General features: G+C 40.1%; 1 protein-coding gene across 1 annotated transcript; it reads left to right on the forward strand.

Annotated features, from left to right (window-relative positions):
- Positions 1-3,080: 3,080 nt before the first annotated feature.
- hephl1b (hephaestin-like 1b) lies at positions 3,081-17,796 on the forward strand. Its single transcript, XM_071460207.1, has 20 exons — positions 3,081-3,456; positions 4,627-4,871; positions 6,451-6,663; positions 6,911-7,117; positions 7,389-7,643; positions 8,117-8,285; positions 9,151-9,284; positions 9,441-9,572; positions 10,113-10,318; positions 10,662-10,806; positions 10,975-11,187; positions 13,191-13,407; positions 13,525-13,664; positions 13,741-13,866; positions 13,968-14,074; positions 14,222-14,456; positions 15,262-15,401; positions 15,662-15,815; positions 15,915-15,929; positions 17,389-17,796. Exons 1-20 carry the CDS (start codon positions 3,281-3,283, stop codon positions 17,466-17,468), a joined length of 3,309 nt encoding a protein of 1,102 aa, XP_071316308.1. The 5' UTR covers positions 3,081-3,280; the 3' UTR covers positions 17,469-17,796.
- Positions 17,797-19,121: the final 1,325 nt, after the last annotated feature.

Genomic DNA, 19,121 nt, shown 5'->3' on the forward strand with positions numbered 1-19,121 from the left:
GGAAGTGAATAATAGACATAATAATAGTAATAGTCAATAATAGTCTAATAACCACCACATATAAATGTGTTTATTTGTTGACTCAGATGTTTGTACAGGTGTGACAATGGATCTATTAAAAGGGGAGGGGTTCCCTGAGGCTACACATGTGCAGGACCCAGACCTTTGTGCTACACCACTGTATACCAGCAAAATGAACGTATAGTATCCAAAGTAAAAGCAGTCATTATGCAAAATGGCTTTTTCAGAGTTTTAAATAATGCCCCTCCCCCACATGATTTCTTTCAACCATGTGCACACATGAGATGAGCCTAGCTTGTGCCTGACTTGCAGAACTTGCTCTCTTGAATAACAAAATAAAAAAATGAGGACTTCAGGAGCTTCTGTTAGTTTTGTTGCAATAAAAGTTACAATTGTAACTCACTCACTCTTATGGGTGACCTCGTGTAAATGTGTGATTTTAACCTAATCGGCCAAACATCTGTGTGTAGAGCTTTAACCCCTAATAATGCATCATGTTTTGTAAGATGATCATGTGTTTTGAATGTAAGATCAAAGTAACTAGTGACTATAACTGTTTGATAAATGTAGAGAAATAAGCAGAATAATAGCAGAAAATGACTCAGGACTGTACTTAAGTACCGTACTTGAGTAATGGTACTTAGTTGTTTTCCACCACTGTCAATAAATGAATTATATGATGAGTTATTTGGTGTTAATCAACACTGATTTAAATACTAACTTACCTAATCATCTCATCATTATCACCAATATCACAAGTGTCAAAAAAAATAGGGAAAACTGAAATCTACAACTGGCACGGCTACAGTTTAAATGGATTTTACAAATGATGTGGATCATTTTGAAAACAGAATAATCAATAAACGTAGAATGCAGTATATGTATCCATGAATTCAATTACCACATAGCTTAAAATCTGCCTTTGATATTAGGTTTCAATGTAATCCTTAAACTTTTACTTGGAAACTAGATTCAGCCTTCATAATGCTGTTGCTCTGCCAGTATCAGCTCTTGAAATTTAAGATTAAGAGACAAGTGCTTAGGCAAAAAGCCAATTATTCATTAAAACCAGAATTAGCAAGATTAGTATGAAAGAGGTGGGTCACTGTGACAAGATGTAAGAGGTTTGTTCTTAATTCCATAATGCTACAAACATCTGTGGACAGAACTAAAGCTATTTTCATTAATCTGCCTGAATAATCAACCAAATGCCTAAATCTGAAATCAGATTAGTCTTAATCTGACACAAGATGTTAGCCATCACGGTAAAAATCCGTGCTAGGTCCTGTTGCTGCTCATGTGGAGGCAGGTGGATTGTGTGAATGTATTTTGCCAGTGTTTCTTTTACATTTTTGCACACTAAATTTTGCATATTTTGTCTGTAAGATAAAGGAAGCGCACAAACATTGCAGAGCCATATAACCACTTGAGAATGGCACGGGAATCTGACAGTTTAGATTCATCTGAGATGAGTATCATTAGTCTAATGTTCAATACTATAGAAAATCATCTAGCTGACATCAAGTTGAATTTCCAAAGGTTTCCATTCAGAGTCTAGTGCTGGACTGGTGCCTGACTGAGAATAAATGAGAGAACAGGTGCTCTTGTGGAACAGTGTGTTCTTTCTATGGGCCTGGACTTCAGGGGGCATGATGGTGCCACAAGACAAAAGAGAGCACAATCAACTCCCGAGCTGGGGGACTTGACCCAGTTGAGAACATAACAGAGTGAAACAATGCGAGACCACAGGACTGTATTTTCAGCCCAGATGTTGTAAGGCCTCATTTCTGGTAAAACCACTACCCAGTGCATTTGTGTTGGCACCATATTACTGCTGACCTTGGGGTGCAGATTGCACTGAGAGATTTGTGGGGATTATGAGAAATAGGAAGCTCAAGGATCACACTCACTGAACTGAATGAGGGGGACAACACCAGAGTGACTAAAACATGTGTGGTGTGTGTTACCGTGGTGTCCTGCGATTGCTCTGTTAAGGCAGAGCCATTAGTTCACTCGGCTTGGACTCTACAGTTGTGCTGCTCAGAGTTGGTCAGCAGGTGTCAGCTTCACTCCTTTGTTGTAGTGCATGAGGCGCCGCGTTGAGGAGAATGTCCACTTTCAGGATGAGTTGTTTTTGAATATTTCAGTGGCTGTACAGTATCTCTGCAACTAACAAAATACTCACATCACAACATAATTAAACGTGCTGCAAATATTACATAGGAATTTGCAAGGTGAATGTTTTTAATTTTGGCTCAAAGGGATGATTTCTCTAGTTCCCACTGCGATGTTTTTACAAGGAGATCCAGAAACTGATCAGACAAAAGTAGCATAGAGAAAAGACAGAGCCAAAATTTCATATTCGTCCAAATGATCAAAACTTCTGCTTGCTTTCTGTCTATATTTCTAATTTCTATATCATTGAGCAATACAATTCATTCAGTTTCAGTTTGATTTATAAACCGTGACTGATGATTTTATTCGTGATTAAATAAATCCAATAATAATGCCCACTTTTGGGTTGCCAGACTGTGTAAAATTCCTCTGGCAGCAGCTTTATCATTCAACAGGACACTTTCTGCCAACAGCTTTGAAAAACTGGCACAAAGTCCATTTGACTTATTAGAAACCTACAAATATTCAATTATCAATGGATTACCAACATTTACAACCCGCCAGACTGATGTTTCACAACCTGAAAAATGAGGCTATTAATGGCTTATAACTGATCTAACCCATTAGTATGTCACTTATTAACCACTATTAAAGCCACTAGTTATTTAGGGTGACTTATCAGAAAGTGATACCAAAGTCTCGAAAGCTCCAGAGCAAAGTAACTCTCACGATTCCCAAACCTGCACACGGCTCACAAACATGCTTTTTCATTACCTGTGGAAAACTGACAGCCATTAGAGACGACCCACGGAACTTGAGTCTGCATTTCAGAATAAGTACACCAATTACTTTAATTTCCCAGAAGGCGATTTCGGTAACAACCTATAACAATTACCGCGAGAGTAGTTGTGTCCCCCGTTCTGCGCCTGACACCGCAGGAGGCGGTCACTCCGCCGCCGCTCCCCGGCGGAACAGGGCAGCTGTTTGTGCTCTGCAGAGTTTCATAAGTACTTCTGCACCGGCGCAGAGTGTGTATACGTGCTCACACGCCAGAGCCGCTTTCCACTTGTTCTTCTTGAACCAAAAAAAAAAAAACCGCTAAAACTTTCTGCCCCTTGCGTCTGACGGAGCGATCCCCCTGAACATGGCCCGGACTCTGAGACTGTTTGCGGGGAGCTGTTTGCTGCTTCTCCTCCCCTCCCTTGCGGAGCAGAGGCGCAGCAAGGAGAGAGTTTACTATGTGGGGATCATTGAGGAAACGTGGGACTATGCGCCAAGTGGGAAAAATCTGATCAACGGCGAGAACGTCAAAGATGATGAGTGAGTTGTGATACAGTCGAGATATATGAAGACAGTGAAATCGGTGTTATCACTTATTGATTTGATTTCTCAGGTCGTATCAAATTCACACCTGGGGTGTGGACGTGACTCACAACTAAAGTGATTACAGGAAGTGTAATATGACTGGTCAGTGTTATCATTTTGAGTCCGTGTTGAGATAGCTGATGAGGGTGCCTGCCAGCTTTTGTTTGACTGTCATTGTGCTCATGGTGATATTTCAGCAGTTGATTCTCAAAACGTTATAGAAAACGGGCATCATATACCTCTTTAACCTACCTGTCATTAAAAGTACTAAACAGAGTCATTGTCATTTTTAAAGAACAGATGAAGCCTTGTGTTTTCTCACTCCTGATGTTTTGTGGAATATCAGGATAAACTAGTTATTAAAGGAAAGCCTAAGCCGAAATAAAAGCCCGCCATCATATGAAGGCATAGTGATGGATGTAATTATGATTTTCCAAAGCGGGCACAGTTTAGAGCTTCTTGCAAGATAACTTTGAAGTAACATCAACCATTGCATCCTTGCATAATGCTGGACTTTCCTGACTTGCTCTCTCAGGCAGCCAGATTACGTAATCACTTAAAAAAAAAGCTTGTGTAGAATCCAAGGTGTCATACATGGCAGCTCACGAGCAATAAATTACACAAATAACTTACTTTATTACTGTTATTTTATTAGACTGTCAGCAAAGTTGTCAGTACAACCCAAGTAATGCTTTTCATCCTCATTGTTGCTTGGTGTGAGTGGGATATACAGTAGCAAAACTGCATTTCTCACAGCTCCACTAAGTGGTTATTAGCCCACAGAAACATGTAATCACAGTAATGACAAGTCTAATTGTTACAGAGATGCAGCCAGATACAGTTTGCTCTGCAGCTTTACATCCAGAGTTACGGGCTTTACGACGAGCTCACGTACAGCTTGAAATGAAATTTAGTCAGTCATTGACAATGAGATTAAATCAGTGCAAAGACAAAACTGAGCATTTTGTGAAATCTACTTTGACGCTGACTTTAAAAAATGATAACAGGATTAGCAGCTGTCTCTTCCTTTTCTACCTCCTACATACCCTCCTCATTCTGTGCAGCCACTGCTCTGCTCTGTCTGTATCTCTCAATCTTTCTGTCTTCTTTCCACTTTTATCTCAGGCATGCTTCTATATTTCTGGAAAAAGGACCCCACCGTATTGGCAGTATGTACAAGAAAGCCATGTTCCGACAGTACACAGATGCTACATATAAGGTAAAGGCTCCCCGACCTGATTGGTTGGGATTCCTGGGACCTATACTGCGAGCTGAGGTTGATGAGGTTATCGTGGTCCACCTGAAGAACTTTGCGAGCAGGACCTATTCGATGCATCCCCATGGAGTTTTCTATGAGAAGGATGCAGAGGGTACAGTATTACATAATACACATATGTGCACATAGGAACACACATGTATTTACAGGCAGGAAGGTTTGAGAAATCCATATGATATCCCTCGGACAAAGGAACACAATATAATAATGAATACCATAATTCCTCAGATGGAAATGTGCTAAGTGGAAATATTGAAAGTAATTAATGCTGCATGATATACTTAATAGATTTTCTTCCAAAACAAATTTCAGTTTTGGCACTAATGTGTTATAGAAGCAACAAGATATGTAGAAAACTTATATTTAATTATTAATATTTCAGATTAGGTCTCACAAGTGATATCAAAGGTGATATCATTACCATTACCTGTAGCAATGAGTTTTCACAGAGATTGAGATTCATTCAACAAGTGACACTTTACTGTTAAAACAGATTATTTTCAGTGAGCATCTTATTCCGGCCATGGCTTATTTCTTCTGGAGAATTATATGGTTTTTAATATGATGCAGAACATGAACCATTACTGAGCAATTTGCCTCGATAGTCTTCAAAGTTTTGGCAATACTTCAGAACACTTACACTCCACAGGCTCAGTGATATGATATTGACATGGGATGCATATTCAGATACATTATTCAATCAAATAGATACACTGTCTTCCATCTGATTTTTCATACCAATGCTGTGACGTGTTTTTCTCCTCTGCTTAAGTGCTGGAACTGTCTCTGATAACAAGATACTGACAGGCTGAACAGAAAGTGGGCTACTGTTATATGAGCTGAAAACCCATTTAGGCGTGTTTACGAGTGCAAAAAGTGACTCAGCACAATTTCAGTAAGTGGGTGGCTTTTTTGGAAGATGTGGCCTTCTGTCAAACATGTCTCCTAAGTATTCTGAACTTTGCAGCCCTTTGTTGCAACAGGCCCCCATCCCCCACTCATCTGGGAAGACGTGTCCTGCCTCGGGAATTTTCAGAGCCTTACGGGAACTGAAAATGAAACCAAACCTTCGTTTTCCCTTTTCAAGCTGCAAATAACTGTCCTGCTTTATTATGGGATTTACAGTCCATCAATCTGTCTATAAGACAGATAACTAGTTACTAGCAGCTATTAACTCAACTTGTTTTTATAAACAGCACCTTTGGCAAGAAAGGAGAGAGATGTGAAAATGGAGGATTAGTAATAGAAAGGGGGAAGTGGTGTCAACACATCAAGACATAAAACTGATAAAATCAGCTCGTTATGTCCTAAACCATGTCTTGTGACAAGTACAAACTGGTCCAGAGGTCAGTGTACATCTGTGACTAAGACTGTGGTGATTAATGTGGTTAAAGAGCACACACCCCTACATGTGTGGAGGTTAAAGCTGAACCGAGACAACCAGGGAGTGTGACTGTGATTGAACAATATGATTGATGAACATATTTTTTTCATGAATAATATTTTTTTTTTTCATCATTCTACAGCACTCAGTTTACAGTTTTAAACAGTTCAGATCATATAGTTAAGACCATATTGTTGTTCTCCACATGACATAAAGTGAAATCACGCTCTCTAAACTTCAGCAGAAACAGAACGATCTCAGTATAAACATCTTGTATTTTGCCTACCAGGGGCACTCTATCCAGATGGGACGTCAGGCAGGTTTAAGATGGATGACTCTGTTCCCCCGGGAGGCAGCTACACCTACCGCTGGGAGGTCAGGCCAGAATTTGCCCCCACAGATGATGATGCGAACTGCCTGACCTGGGTCTATCACTCTCACTTGGATGCTCCCAAGGACATCGCCTCAGGACTTATTGGGGCTCTGCTCACCTGCAAGAAAGGTATGAGGATATGTCGTTTAACCTTTCTCATAATGTGGGTGTTATTTGTATGTCAAATCCAATTTAGTTGTGCACTCCTCAATGATAGTTACAGTCACTAAGGGCTTCTTCAAACTTTTTTTAAACAAAGATGATGGGAAGCCAGAGATCGGCAGAAATTAAACATGCCCCTACCTGTGTTTGATTGCATTTATCTGCATTTATTTATTATGCATTTATCTACATCTATATTTCTGTATGTACGCAGGAATCTTGAAGGAGACTAATGAAGCAGGTCAGACAAAGCCAGTCACAGACTCAGCCCGCAATGATGTGGACCAGGACGTCTTCTTGATGTTCAACGTGGTGGATGAGAACCTGAGTTGGTACCTGGAGGAGAACATTGAGAGCCTCTCTGACGCAGCCGGACTCAACTCAGAAGACCCAGACTTTGAAGAGTCAAACTTGATGCATGGTGCGAGATGAGTGTTTTTAAGTCTTTCGAGGACACTAAAATGACTGCACATGCATGAAGTAGGCTAACAAGAAGAATATAATTTAAAATAAAATGTTTGTTTTTCACAAAATATAAAAATAGTTGTTGCCCTTACTGTAATGTCTATGAAACTGAGCATATTAAAAATGTTTTCAAATGTTTTTGCAATGAAATCAAAAGATATAAAGGTTATATTTGCTCACTCTGTCCTTTCCTCTAATCTCTGCCTGTGTTTTCCTCTGTGTGACAGCTATTAATGGGTACATGTTTGGTAACCTGCCCGGGATCGAGTTGTGCCAGAACCGTGCAGTAGCCTGGCATTTGTTTGGCATGGGCAACGAGGTGGACATTCACTCTGCCTTTTTCCATGGGAATACACTGCTGGACCGTGGCCACCGCACCGACGTCCTCAGCCTGTTCCCAGCCACGTTTGCTACCGCTAAGATGGTCCCAAAAACAAGCGGGAAGTGGCTGCTGTCCTGCCAGGTTAATGACCACTTGCAGGGTAGGGCACCTGACCTTTAACCTATGTGTCACCTTTTTCCTCTTTGCTCTGAGACTTTCCTGGTTGTGCAGACTTGCCGACAGGGGAGAAAACATTTTTGTGAGCTACACCAGAGCTTGTATTTCTGTTCTAAACATGCCAGGTGCTGTATTTTAAGACTGTCTAAAGTCCATTGTTTATTGACCTGAATGAGTCATACTTGCTCAACATATTATGAATAATGCTGGCACACGTGAAATACCATTCTTTTGTATCATAATAAGCTTTCCATAATTCTTATTTCCGTGTCTTTCATGAGAAATGACATTAAGTTGTTTACCCTACCAATAACACCTTTGATCGTTTTACATTAACTGCCAGGTTGGTTTTCAGCTCTGGCTCTGAAGGTCCACTCTCACCACAAACTTTTACTTTGTGCATGGGAATTATGGTCTGTGTAATGTTTTTGTGCATGTCTTTTCACCTTATTCCAGCTGGGATGCAGGCCTTTTATGAAGTGAAGTCATGTGGCAGTGTGGGCAACACCACAGCGAAGGGTGGCGTTGAGAGGAACTACTACCTGGCAGCAGAGAAAGTCCTGTGGGACTATGCTCCCTCAGGAAAGGATCTGATTAACAATGTATCCCTCACTGAGGCTGAAAGGTAGGCAGACATGAGCAACCTATTGTAATCAATGGTAACAGAGAGGGTGACTGCAAAACAAAGGGGTTCATCATTATTTAGCCCATAGTGTGATCCATGAATTCTGCACCAAACACACAGTGAGCATCACATCATGGCTTAATGGCAGCTTTCTGGCAACTGTTTAGGTTATTGGGGGGCATTTATATTTATCTTGTATGTTGCCTCATCTGGTCAGTTCATCACAGTCAGTCTACCAAATACAAAACAAGTTATATGATGGAACTGGAACAGCTCTCTACAGCTGTAATAAAACTATAACAATATATCAGTCAAGTGTCTCCAAGTACCTAATACAGAATAATCCCTGTGCTTTATGTCCAGGCAGCTGCACAGTGAGACCAAAAGTCTAAAATCAATGAGATGGGCATTTTAGTGTTTAGAAAGTACAGCCTCAGCAGCTCTAGAGAAGGAAGTACAGGGGCGAACACACTCTGTAGATCATCACTATTTCTTTTAGTGGTGAACTATTGCTTTAAGGCTCGCAAAACCTCTGAACAAAGTTGCTGTTTGTCTGTGTGCACGGCCTCGGGACAGGGCTGATTATACGTGAGCTAGTCATTCCTGTGGCAAGGCAGTTTTGTGGTGTCTAGAGTAAACAGTGTAGATAGTGACACAGTTGTTATTGTGTCTTTGTTATTGTTCCCTGACCTGACACAGTGAAACCCCCGTGACAGGCCAGCTGTTTATTCTGTTCAGTTTCTCTGTAGTAAGAAATACCACGCCACTGCTTCATCCAGGCCACAAAGGAAATGCCATGCTACTTCCTCTCTGTCCCCCTCACAGTATCTTGTCTGCCCCATTCCCCACCCCTTTACTGTTATAGTGCATCAGAGGTGTTTTTTGGCAGAGGTGGTGGAAGGATCGGAGGCCAGTACATGAAAGCGATATACAAAGAGTACACAGACAATACCTTCAGCGTCACAAAATCACCAACACCCGGACATTTAGGAATCTTAGGTAAGGTGTCTCTTTTTCACCTGGTTCCAGATTTGGCAAAAATCACACTCTCTCTTTTGTATTTTATTCACTGCTTTCTTGTTGTCCTTTCTTTGACCTGAGTTGTCACTCTCAGGTCCTTATGTCTGGATACAATGATCTTGTGTATTTGTGCAGGTCCCGTTCTGAGGGCGGAGGAAGGAGACACTCTCAGAGTGACATTCATGAACAAGGCTGATAGAAATTACAGTATCCAGCCTCATGGCCTGCACTACGACAAACACTCCCAGGGAAGCAGCTATGAGGACGGTGAGGAAGCAGCCAGTTGCACACAGCCAAGGAAAAACTTCATGATATATTTTAATTGTTACACTTCAGTGATAACAAGGGGAGAGGATTGATTGACTATAAACAGAATGAGTAGCCAGTGGTTAACAATTCAGACTGATAGACATAAATTTGCATGGATATTGCTTCAAGACTGAAGAAAATATCACCATCTATGCCTCTAGTGTGGAGTAGACTAATTAGCTTTTTAAAATTTTGATTACCCAATAAGTAAAAAGTAATGCATGAGCTGCGTTGCAATATAATATTTTTTAATTTCAGAATACCTCAAATTTGAAAAGAAAACAAGTTATGTAAACACATACTTTGATTGCAGATCCCTATTTCGGAACACCAGTTGACTCATTAATTTAAACTTGTCAGAATAAAACCACTGCTGTAGTTTTTAGGCAAACAGAATACAGGCTTCATATCAGTTAATTACAAAGCAGTAGAACAAAGAAGAGTACACACAGGAAATATCAAATCTGATAAATGGACTTTGTGTGTGCAATACTCTAGGTGTTGACAAGCCCGGCTCCCACGTTGGTCCAGGTGAGCGCTTCGTCTACACCTGGCAGGTCCTGGAAGGTCCGTCTTCAACTGATCCGCCCTGTATCCCCTACCTATACTACTCTGCCACTGATCCTGCCTTAGACACCAACTCTGGTTTAGTGGGACCTCTGCTCGTGTGCAAGAAAGGAACGCTGGGAGAGGATGGTACCCAGGTGCTGTTTCATTATCCATGAACAAACACTTTCACTTAGGGAAATGCAAAAATCCTCTAGCAAACTAGTTCTCGTTCTTCAAATTATGATTTTCTTTTGTTTCAGCACTACTGATATTAAATAATATTCATTTGGAACTTTAATCTTCCTTGTCGGGAAATTGGGCAAGACAGATAAGTTAGCAGGGATAAGAACAAAATGCAAGAAGCTGATATAGCAAGTTGACTGCAAATGTCTCCATGTTGAAAGCGTACAACAATGTGATACATTTTTAGTTTTTATGACATTTGCAACCCCTGTGTGTCCTTACTATTACCTGGACTGTGTGTGCCTTGTTTAACAGAAAGGTGTGGATAAGGAGCTCTTCCTTCTTTTTTCTGTCATGGATGAAAACATGAGCTGGTATTTGGAGGAAAACATCGACAGATTTGGCGGCAAAGAGACAAATCCATTGAACGAGGACTTTCAGGAGAGCAATAACATGCATGGTAATCAGTGTGTTTGGTAAAGAGTGTGTACTTTTACTTCACTGTAATATTTGATGGTACTGACTGTAGCTTGCATACTATTAGTATGATATTTTGGGTACCATTTCTGATGTTAGTATTTTCTTCTTGCACTTTATTTTCCTGTTTAAATCTTCCCTTTCATTTCAGCTGTGAATGGACTTATGTATGGGAACCTTGGTGGACTGGAGATGTGTGCTGGGGACAAAGTGTGGTGGTACACCTTTGGGCTAGGTACAGAGGTGGACATCCATGGTGTTTATTTTGAAGGGAACACCTTCAAGAAGCAGAGCACAACACGCGACACAGTCAGCCTCTTCCCTCACACCACAGCTACTGTCGTCATGCAGCCAAACGCTCCCGGTTAGTCATTTAGTTCATTAGGTCATTTTACTGTTTAGGTTAAAACAAACTGTGCTGCCCCTTAAAAACATCCTGTTCACTGAGTTCATCTGCTGTATGTTAGAGGTTTTCTTTGACAGACAACTATATTCTCCATTTAAACATGCTTAGATAACCTTTGTGAATGTTTTCCTGTGACGTGCAGACTACTCCCAACTCTTAGCAACAGGAAACATCCATAACTACTAGACAAACAGGAAATGTCAAAATTATCTGCAGTGTTCATCTTATTCACAGTATCCTGAAATCAATACTGATGTTGACGTTGTTAACATTTAAATTTAGACTACTTTATGAGGTAGCACATTTCTGTCATCTTGTGAATGTGATATCTCAGTAACGCTTTGACAGAATCTTGTCAAATTTGGCCTCTTGGACCTAAGGATGAACTGATTTGATTTTGGTGGTTAAAAGTCAAAGGTTGAAGTCACTGTGACCTCACAAAAGTTTTTGGCCTCTTGAACGTGATATCTCAAGACCACCTTGAGAGAATTTCTTCAGATTTTGCACAAACATTCAATTGGACTCAGAGATGAACTGATGAGATTTTTGTGGGGCAAAGTTCAAAGTTCTTGGTCACAGTGACCCCATGCTTTTCTGAATGCGATATGTCAGGAATGCAGAGAGGGAATTTCATTACATCTGATACAAACATTCACTTGGGCTCAAGGATGAACTGATTAGAGTTTGGTGGTCAAAGGTCAAAGGTCAAAGGTCACTGTGACTTCACAAAACACATTTTTGGCCATAAATTACAAATTCATACACTAATTATGACACAGTTTAAGACAAATAGCTGACATGATCAAATGATGAAGTCACCTTTTGCCATTATTGAATGCTGTAACTCAGGAAGGGGAGACTCTGACCCTACTTCCTGCAACTTGCCTGGTTGTTGGAGGCTTACAACCAGTAATTCTAGTTGTTTGGTTGTTTGTTTTTATGTACTCAGGTATGGAGTCTTTAAATTTAAGGAAAATACTGTTACATAAAATCACTGAGACCAGATTTTACAGGCAGTCATGTTAGGCCTCAAGAGGAAACACTGTAAACGCAGTTCAGTATAACAGTGGATGTGGATACAGGATACAGCTGGCCTCAGGTTGAATTACTGGAAATTTGAATGACTTAAATGAATGATATCACAGCCTCAAATACAATTACAGGTAGCAAGTGATTCCCTCAGGACCATGGTAAGCCACGTTGAATGTTAAAGTAGTCCACTACGGACATGTATTATGTATTAGAATATATTTTGCTTTGAAAAATAGTTTGTGTATGATATGTTTTTCTGACAAAAATCAAGAGGTTAACATTTTTTTAAATTACATATACTTCTCCCGCAGTGACATCTCCAATGTTAAACTCACATGCACATACTATGCAGTACATCATTCTGCACACTTCAACTCCAAGTGACATAACAATAAGGAAAACACATTTTTGAGTAGAGGGGGACTTTGAAATTGCTCAGATAGCCCAGATCCAAATGCATAGAATAAGCTAGTCCAAGCTAACCCAACATGCAGGCATTTGGAACACACTGCAAACCACAAATCAACAAGATTTTTGTCTAACTCCCAGCAGCAATGCAGGCGAAAGCAACTGAGGTTTGCAAGAAAAAGGTGCAAAGGTTTTTTGTAAAAAAAAAAGTGTGTTTTTTGTTTAAAAAAAAAAACACTCCTGGGAGCTCACATTACATTCATTTGGCAGAAACTTTTGGCAAATGCAACTTACAGTCAAACTCAACAAGAAGAAGATTTAGATGTTATCAGGAACTGGAAGTGCACCCACCCCAAACCACTAATGGTCATTCATACTGGTACATTACTGGTGCTTGGGTTCTTTTGTGTTTTGTTTTACTGCTGTGTGTTTTAGCCGCAAATGTCTGTATGTAAGGTAGAGCCACAGACACATCCATGTGTGTGCCCAAATTCTTAACCCTCTTTTCATTCTCCTGACAGGTGTGTATGAGGTGAGCTGCAGAGTAACAGACCACTACTCAGCTGGCATGAGGCAGCAGTACAGAGTGAACCACTGCCCACAACGCAAAGTGAAGCCCAAACGCACACAGCCAACCAAGACTGTGCAGTATTATATCAGTGCTGAAGAAATAGAGTGGGACTACTCACCTGACAGAGCCTGGGAGCTGGAGAAACACCACAGCACATCAGAGGACAGGTGTGTGAGTAAGATAATTGTAGGATGATGTACTTCAGTGTTGAAGCCGGGGCCTGTGATTAGTGGCAAAACTTATTACTGTTTGTTAATGGAAGCAAATTGGTACATGTCTCCCAGTCCAGGCAGCATGTTTGTGGAGAGCGGGAATAACAGAATTGGCTCGCGCTATAAGAAGGCGGTGTACAGAGAATACACTGATGAGACGTTCACAGTTCAGAAAAAACGGCCGCCCAGCCAACAACACCTGGGAATTATGGGTAAGTTTAGCTGCTTTTAATGTTGTTTTTACCAAGAAACCACTGAAGACAACATGAGTTTTCTTGTCCCCTGTAGGCCCAATTATCAAAGCAGAGGTAGGGGAGCAGATTGAGATCACCTTCAAGAACAAAGCCAACCGCACATACTCGATCAGCGCACATGGAGTCAGGGCCAGTGGTTCGCATGTTCATGTCAAACCCGGTGAGAATCAAATTTGAAGAAATAAATGAAATACATGCCGTTGCTGGTGATTTCTAACAAAAGGACTGACTTGTGTTTGTCCTGTGTTCTCTTGCCTTCAGGTCACATACTCGAGTTGACGTGGGATGTTCTTGAAAGCTCTGGTCCAGGGGTCTCAGATCCTAACTGCATCTCTTACGCGTACTACTCCAAAGTTAATTTCATAAAGGTACATAATCTCTGTATACAGTAATAGTCACATAGAAGCATGTAATTCATAGTGCGCTGTTAAAAGGACGTGATTTTATTTTAACTTGCCTGTTTATTTAGTTGAGGTATTAGGTATTTGTGACAGGGTGGATCCGTTTCTGTTCAGGATCTGTACAGTGGCCTTCTGGGGCCTCTGGTGATATGCAGGCCCGGGACTCTGCAGCGCGGTGAGGGGCCCGACAGACAGAGGAGTGACGTGGAGAAAGAGTTCGCTCTGCTCTTTATGGTGCATGATGAAAACGAGTCCTGGTATTTGGATGACAACATCAGAACATACCTCGGTGTCGACCCTGATGCTTTCAAACGAGACGAGGACTTTGAAGAGAGTAACAAGATGCACGGTGAGAGATAAGAAGAGGAGGAGGGGGAGGAGCAAACAGTGAAGCTGTCTATCTAGGAAAGAATTTATGTCAAGATTTATTAAACCTTGTGAGAAAATTGGGGTCATCTCAGCAGGAAAAGTGTTAGGATGTCAGTGAACATATAAAAGGAAGATACAATAAAACTACTGATACAATTATTCTTAAACTTTACTTTCCAAGGGGGAAATTTCTCTTTGAGCCAGATAAAGTATAGAGCACACACAGACCCAAACAGAAGATATATAAAACATAAAACATATGATAAAAATATGTACACATACCGAGCACTTCATTAGGAACACCTGTGCACCTGCTTATTCATTCAGTTTTCCAGTCAGCCAATCATGTGGCAGCATGAAATCATGCAGACACAGATCAGGAGCTACAGCCTATCTGAGAGTTGTGGTTGACCACGTGCATCCCTTCATGGCCACAATTTTCCATCTTCTAATGGCTACTTCCAGCTTGTTAATAAATCATGTCACAAAGCAGAAGTGGTCAGTGAGTATGAAACAAATGGTTAAAACCACCACATAAGAAAACCTAACATCTAAATATGCAAACCAGGGCAGAACATACTACTCCTCCGTAGCACACTGAAAACAAACTAATTAGAATCCAATATTAGTCATTCATTGCTTTTGATAAGTGTTTCACAGATCCTTTTTTTAATGTGTCATAAGAGGAAGCCTAAATAGTAGTTTTCCAGTTAAGCTTGTGTGTGATTCTATGTGTGATGGTGTGAATGTGTGGTGAGCTCTGTATGTGATTGTGTATGTTGAAGGGATCAACGGAAAGGTGTACGGTAACCTCCATGGACTAGTGATGACACAGGGCCAGAAAGTTGACTGGTATCTACTGGGCATGGGCAATGAGGTGGACATGCACACCGTTCACTTCCACGCTGAGACGTTTACCTACAAGGTGACTGCCATCAACACAAATAAAGATTTTTTTTTTTTTTTTTTTTAAATGGAACAGCTTCCGGCAAAATGTTCATAAACAAATGCTACAAGTTTCATAGGGAATTGGAAGAAGAACCAGTGGGTGTTTCTAAGCTCAAAGTGTTTACTTCCTCTTCTTTGTTCCTCTCTGTTGCCGTACGTGCACTGTGTGTGTGTGTGTGTGTGTGTGTGTGTGTGTGTGTGTGTGTGTGTGTGTGTGTGTTTGTGTGTGTGTGTCAGACGGACCGTGTGCACCGCGCAGATGTTTTTGACCTCTTCCCGGGGACTTTCCAGACTGTAGAGATGGTAGCTGGGAACCCAGGTACTTGGTTGCTTCACTGTCATGTGACTGACCACATCCACGCCGGCATGGAGACCACTTTCACCATCAAAGGTTTGTATGCGTATTTACATATTTAGTATGCACATGGGTATGAAAAGCTATTGAACGGGATTCGTCTAACATGTCACCTTTTGTCTTTTTCACTTCCAGAAACTTCTTCACATGGTAAGTACCTAAACATTACATAATAATTAATTTACATTTATTAATTATTCATTTCAGAATAAATTTGATGTAACACTATACTCAACCCCCGACCAATCTGACACTTAAATCACCAGAGTGATTTTGAAACATGCATTATTACATAAAATTACGCTTTCATTCTTGATATAATTTACAATGATTTTCTTTTTAATTTTGATGCTGTTGGTTTCTGAAAGAAATCAATAGAAACCAATGGATGTCAGGAACTATGCACAAAATACAGCGTATATTAAGATTTTGATAAATGGTAAGTTGTAATGTAAAACTTGAGGGATTTGAAGTAAATAGGGTAAAACATACATAGCTGCTGGAGTGGTCCTTTAAGACCAGTGATAGCTTATCTTGGCCTGGCATTTCTCTTGCCTAGTTCAACACAGGTCAAAAGTAGGACAGCATTGGAATTTCTCTGTCTGTGGAATTTTTTGTTCAATGTTATCTGTCTTTGTTTAGTTAGTATTGGGTAAACAGCACATTTGGGTCAGGTGAAAGATGTAGTGCAGAAGATAAATTCTTAATGACATGAACTTCTCTAGAATGATGATAATATATTCATATCATGTGTTACAGAGATATACTGTAATAGTTCTGTTATATGACAGACAGCTGAATCCTGTCTTGAAAATATGTGCTACCCAGTTTGACGTAAGGCAGCTGATCAGATCAATAAATGTTTTTGATAAGGTGTAGGAAACAAAACACTGCACTAGAATAATCGTATTTGATGTGTGTGTTTTGTAATGAGCCTGTGAAGAACTGTTAGATAGACACATCCACTTGTAGCATCACCAACAATGTGAGATCACTTGATCATTCAGCGTCTGATTGGCTAAACTAGGACTGATAGATCAAATGCTCCATCAACATAAATGGTTTTATAGTAACCCAGATCAGAAGCTGAATTTCACACTTGGCTGTTTTTACCTTTAATCTAAGAAGCTGATCACAGTAACAGCACAAATTACCATATCAGTGTTTGTTTAGATAGGTTCACTGTTCACTCAGCGATTGATTTGCATATTGATTACAGTTTCTGTATAATGCACTGCAAATGCACAATCAGTAGTCTCTCAACTTAGAAAACAGGTTTTTCACTATAAAGCCCTAATTAGAAAAGGTGTGTGTGTGTGTGTGTGTAATTTACATATGATGATGCATTCAGTGTTACAGGTTTATAAACCCATAACACTGAATGCATCATCATAAGTAAAATCAAAGATGTAGCAAAGACACATAAGTTGGGTTTGGTTTTGACTCGGTTTAGGAAGTGTATTTAAAAACTAACAGATTTTGTTGTGAAAGAATAAATGTCACAGCAGGTCATGGTTGTGAAACATTTCACCATTTACTTTAACGTCTCTCCCCTCCCTTCTCTGACTTCCTTCTCCTCTCTCTTATCTTGTCATCTTTCCTGCCGCAGCACCAGGAAGTGAAGGCTCCATAAAGATGCTGCTACTCTCGCTGGCACTTGGTCTTATGGCTGTAGGTGGACTGCACTAATGAGAGGACTCTGACACTGGATTGTATGTGTGAAACCACAATAATGCACCTAAAAATTCTAGGGACAAAATCACTGTTGCATATTTGTTTTCTTGAGATTATGTATATAAACATCGACCAGTGATCCGATCAGACAACATGTATCAGCAACTGTATAATCGTGTAAAAAGATTTTATTTCTTAGGCATTCTATATTTGTGGATTGTTTTTACATTGTTCTGTTTTTTATAATGTTGCACTGTGTTTGATGTTAGTTTTGCGGGTCTTGCAAAGTACTGTTTTACCACATATTCGATGAATGTGCAATAAAATCATTGTGATATTTGTGTATCAGTGGTCAGTTTCGCTTTAATGCCATTTTTCTCTCATGTGTTAGCCTCATCTAACACCACAAGGTGGCGTTAATTCAATTTCAATGCAAGGCCAGTAACTAGAGGTGCACTCAGAGAGCACAAACACCGGACTTCTGAGAAGGATAATTCAAATCCACAGAAAGAGGAAAATTTTATGGATTCCTTTCTGGTCCACACACCATTGTTCAACCAAATTTGGTGCAAATCGCTTTCGTACTTTTTGCGTAATCCTGCTGAAAAATAAACAGACACTGCACTAGAATAATAATCATACTTGAAGGGTTTTGTAACGTAAACTGTAATGTACCCTAACCCTAATGTAATGTAAATAGCTGTAAATAACTTAGATGCATCCACTTGTAGCATCACCAACAATGTGAGATCACTTGATCATTCAGCGTCTGATTGGCTAAACTAGGACTGATAGATCAAATGCTCCATCAACATAAATGGTTTTATAGGAATCCAGATCAGAGGCAAAACTGAATTTCACACTTGGCTGTTTTTACCTTTAATCTGAGAATCTGATCACAGTAACAGCACAAATTACCATATCAGTGTTTGTTTAGATAGGTTCACTGTTCACTCAGCGATTGATTTGCATATTGATTACAGTTTCTGTATAATGCACTGCAAATGCACAATCAGTGGTCTCCAGTGTGGGAAACAGGTTTTCACTGTCAATATGCTGACAATATAACCTTAACTTTCAACAATAATAATAATAATAATAATGTAAACTTATTCTCAGACAGAAATAAAATGCTGGGGCACCACTCATAAAGGGTTGATAAGTGGTTATTTATAATTTTATTAATGGTTAATAATCATTTACCAATGCTTTAGAGATGGGTTATAAGCCATTAATAAGAACAACTTTTAGGTTGCCAGGTTGTGGAAAATCATCTTCCAGCACAACACTTTGCTAGTTAAATTCATCAGGGAGACACAGTGCTGCAGAACATCTGAATCAAAATCCACTCACAAACTTCTTATTAACATTTACAAGAAGCCTAACCATTTATTAGCCTTTACATAGCGTTTGTCTAAGTGTGTGCAAAACTTAAACAGTGACTGTTAAATGTTTTTGGTAAGAAAATTAAGGTAAGACTGGATGTTAGAGGAAGCAGCCTCTAACCTGAATCCTGACCAGTAGGAAGCTGCTTGCACTCCCTGTTTTCACATCTCTGTGTTTATGGCAACAATACAGTGTGCAGGTGGTGAAGACACAAATAATGGCCAAACACATTTAAAATTCACAACTTTTGGACCAGCCGGACTTCTTGTCAGCTTTCACAGC

This window comes from Trachinotus anak, unplaced genomic scaffold (genome assembly GCF_046630095.1).
Source record: "Trachinotus anak isolate AG129_WGS33_773 ecotype Australia unplaced genomic scaffold, CSIRO_AGI_Tana_v1 ptg000024l, whole genome shotgun sequence".
Taxonomy (NCBI): Eukaryota; Metazoa; Chordata; class Actinopteri; order Carangiformes; family Carangidae; genus Trachinotus; species Trachinotus anak.

Excerpts from the sequence above, each read along its gene's own strand:
- hephl1b (XM_071460207.1), top strand. The coding sequence starts at position 3,281 with ATGGCCCGGACTCTGAGACTGTTTGCGGGGAGCTGTTTGCTGCTTCTC. Across the intron at positions 3,457-4,626 it reads GAGAACGTCAAAGATGATGA|GCATGCTTCTATATTTCTGG; the intron begins GTGAGTTGTGAT and ends CTTTTATCTCAG. Across the intron at positions 10,807-10,974 it reads GGAGAGCAATAACATGCATG|CTGTGAATGGACTTATGTAT; the intron begins GTAATCAGTGTG and ends CTTTCATTTCAG.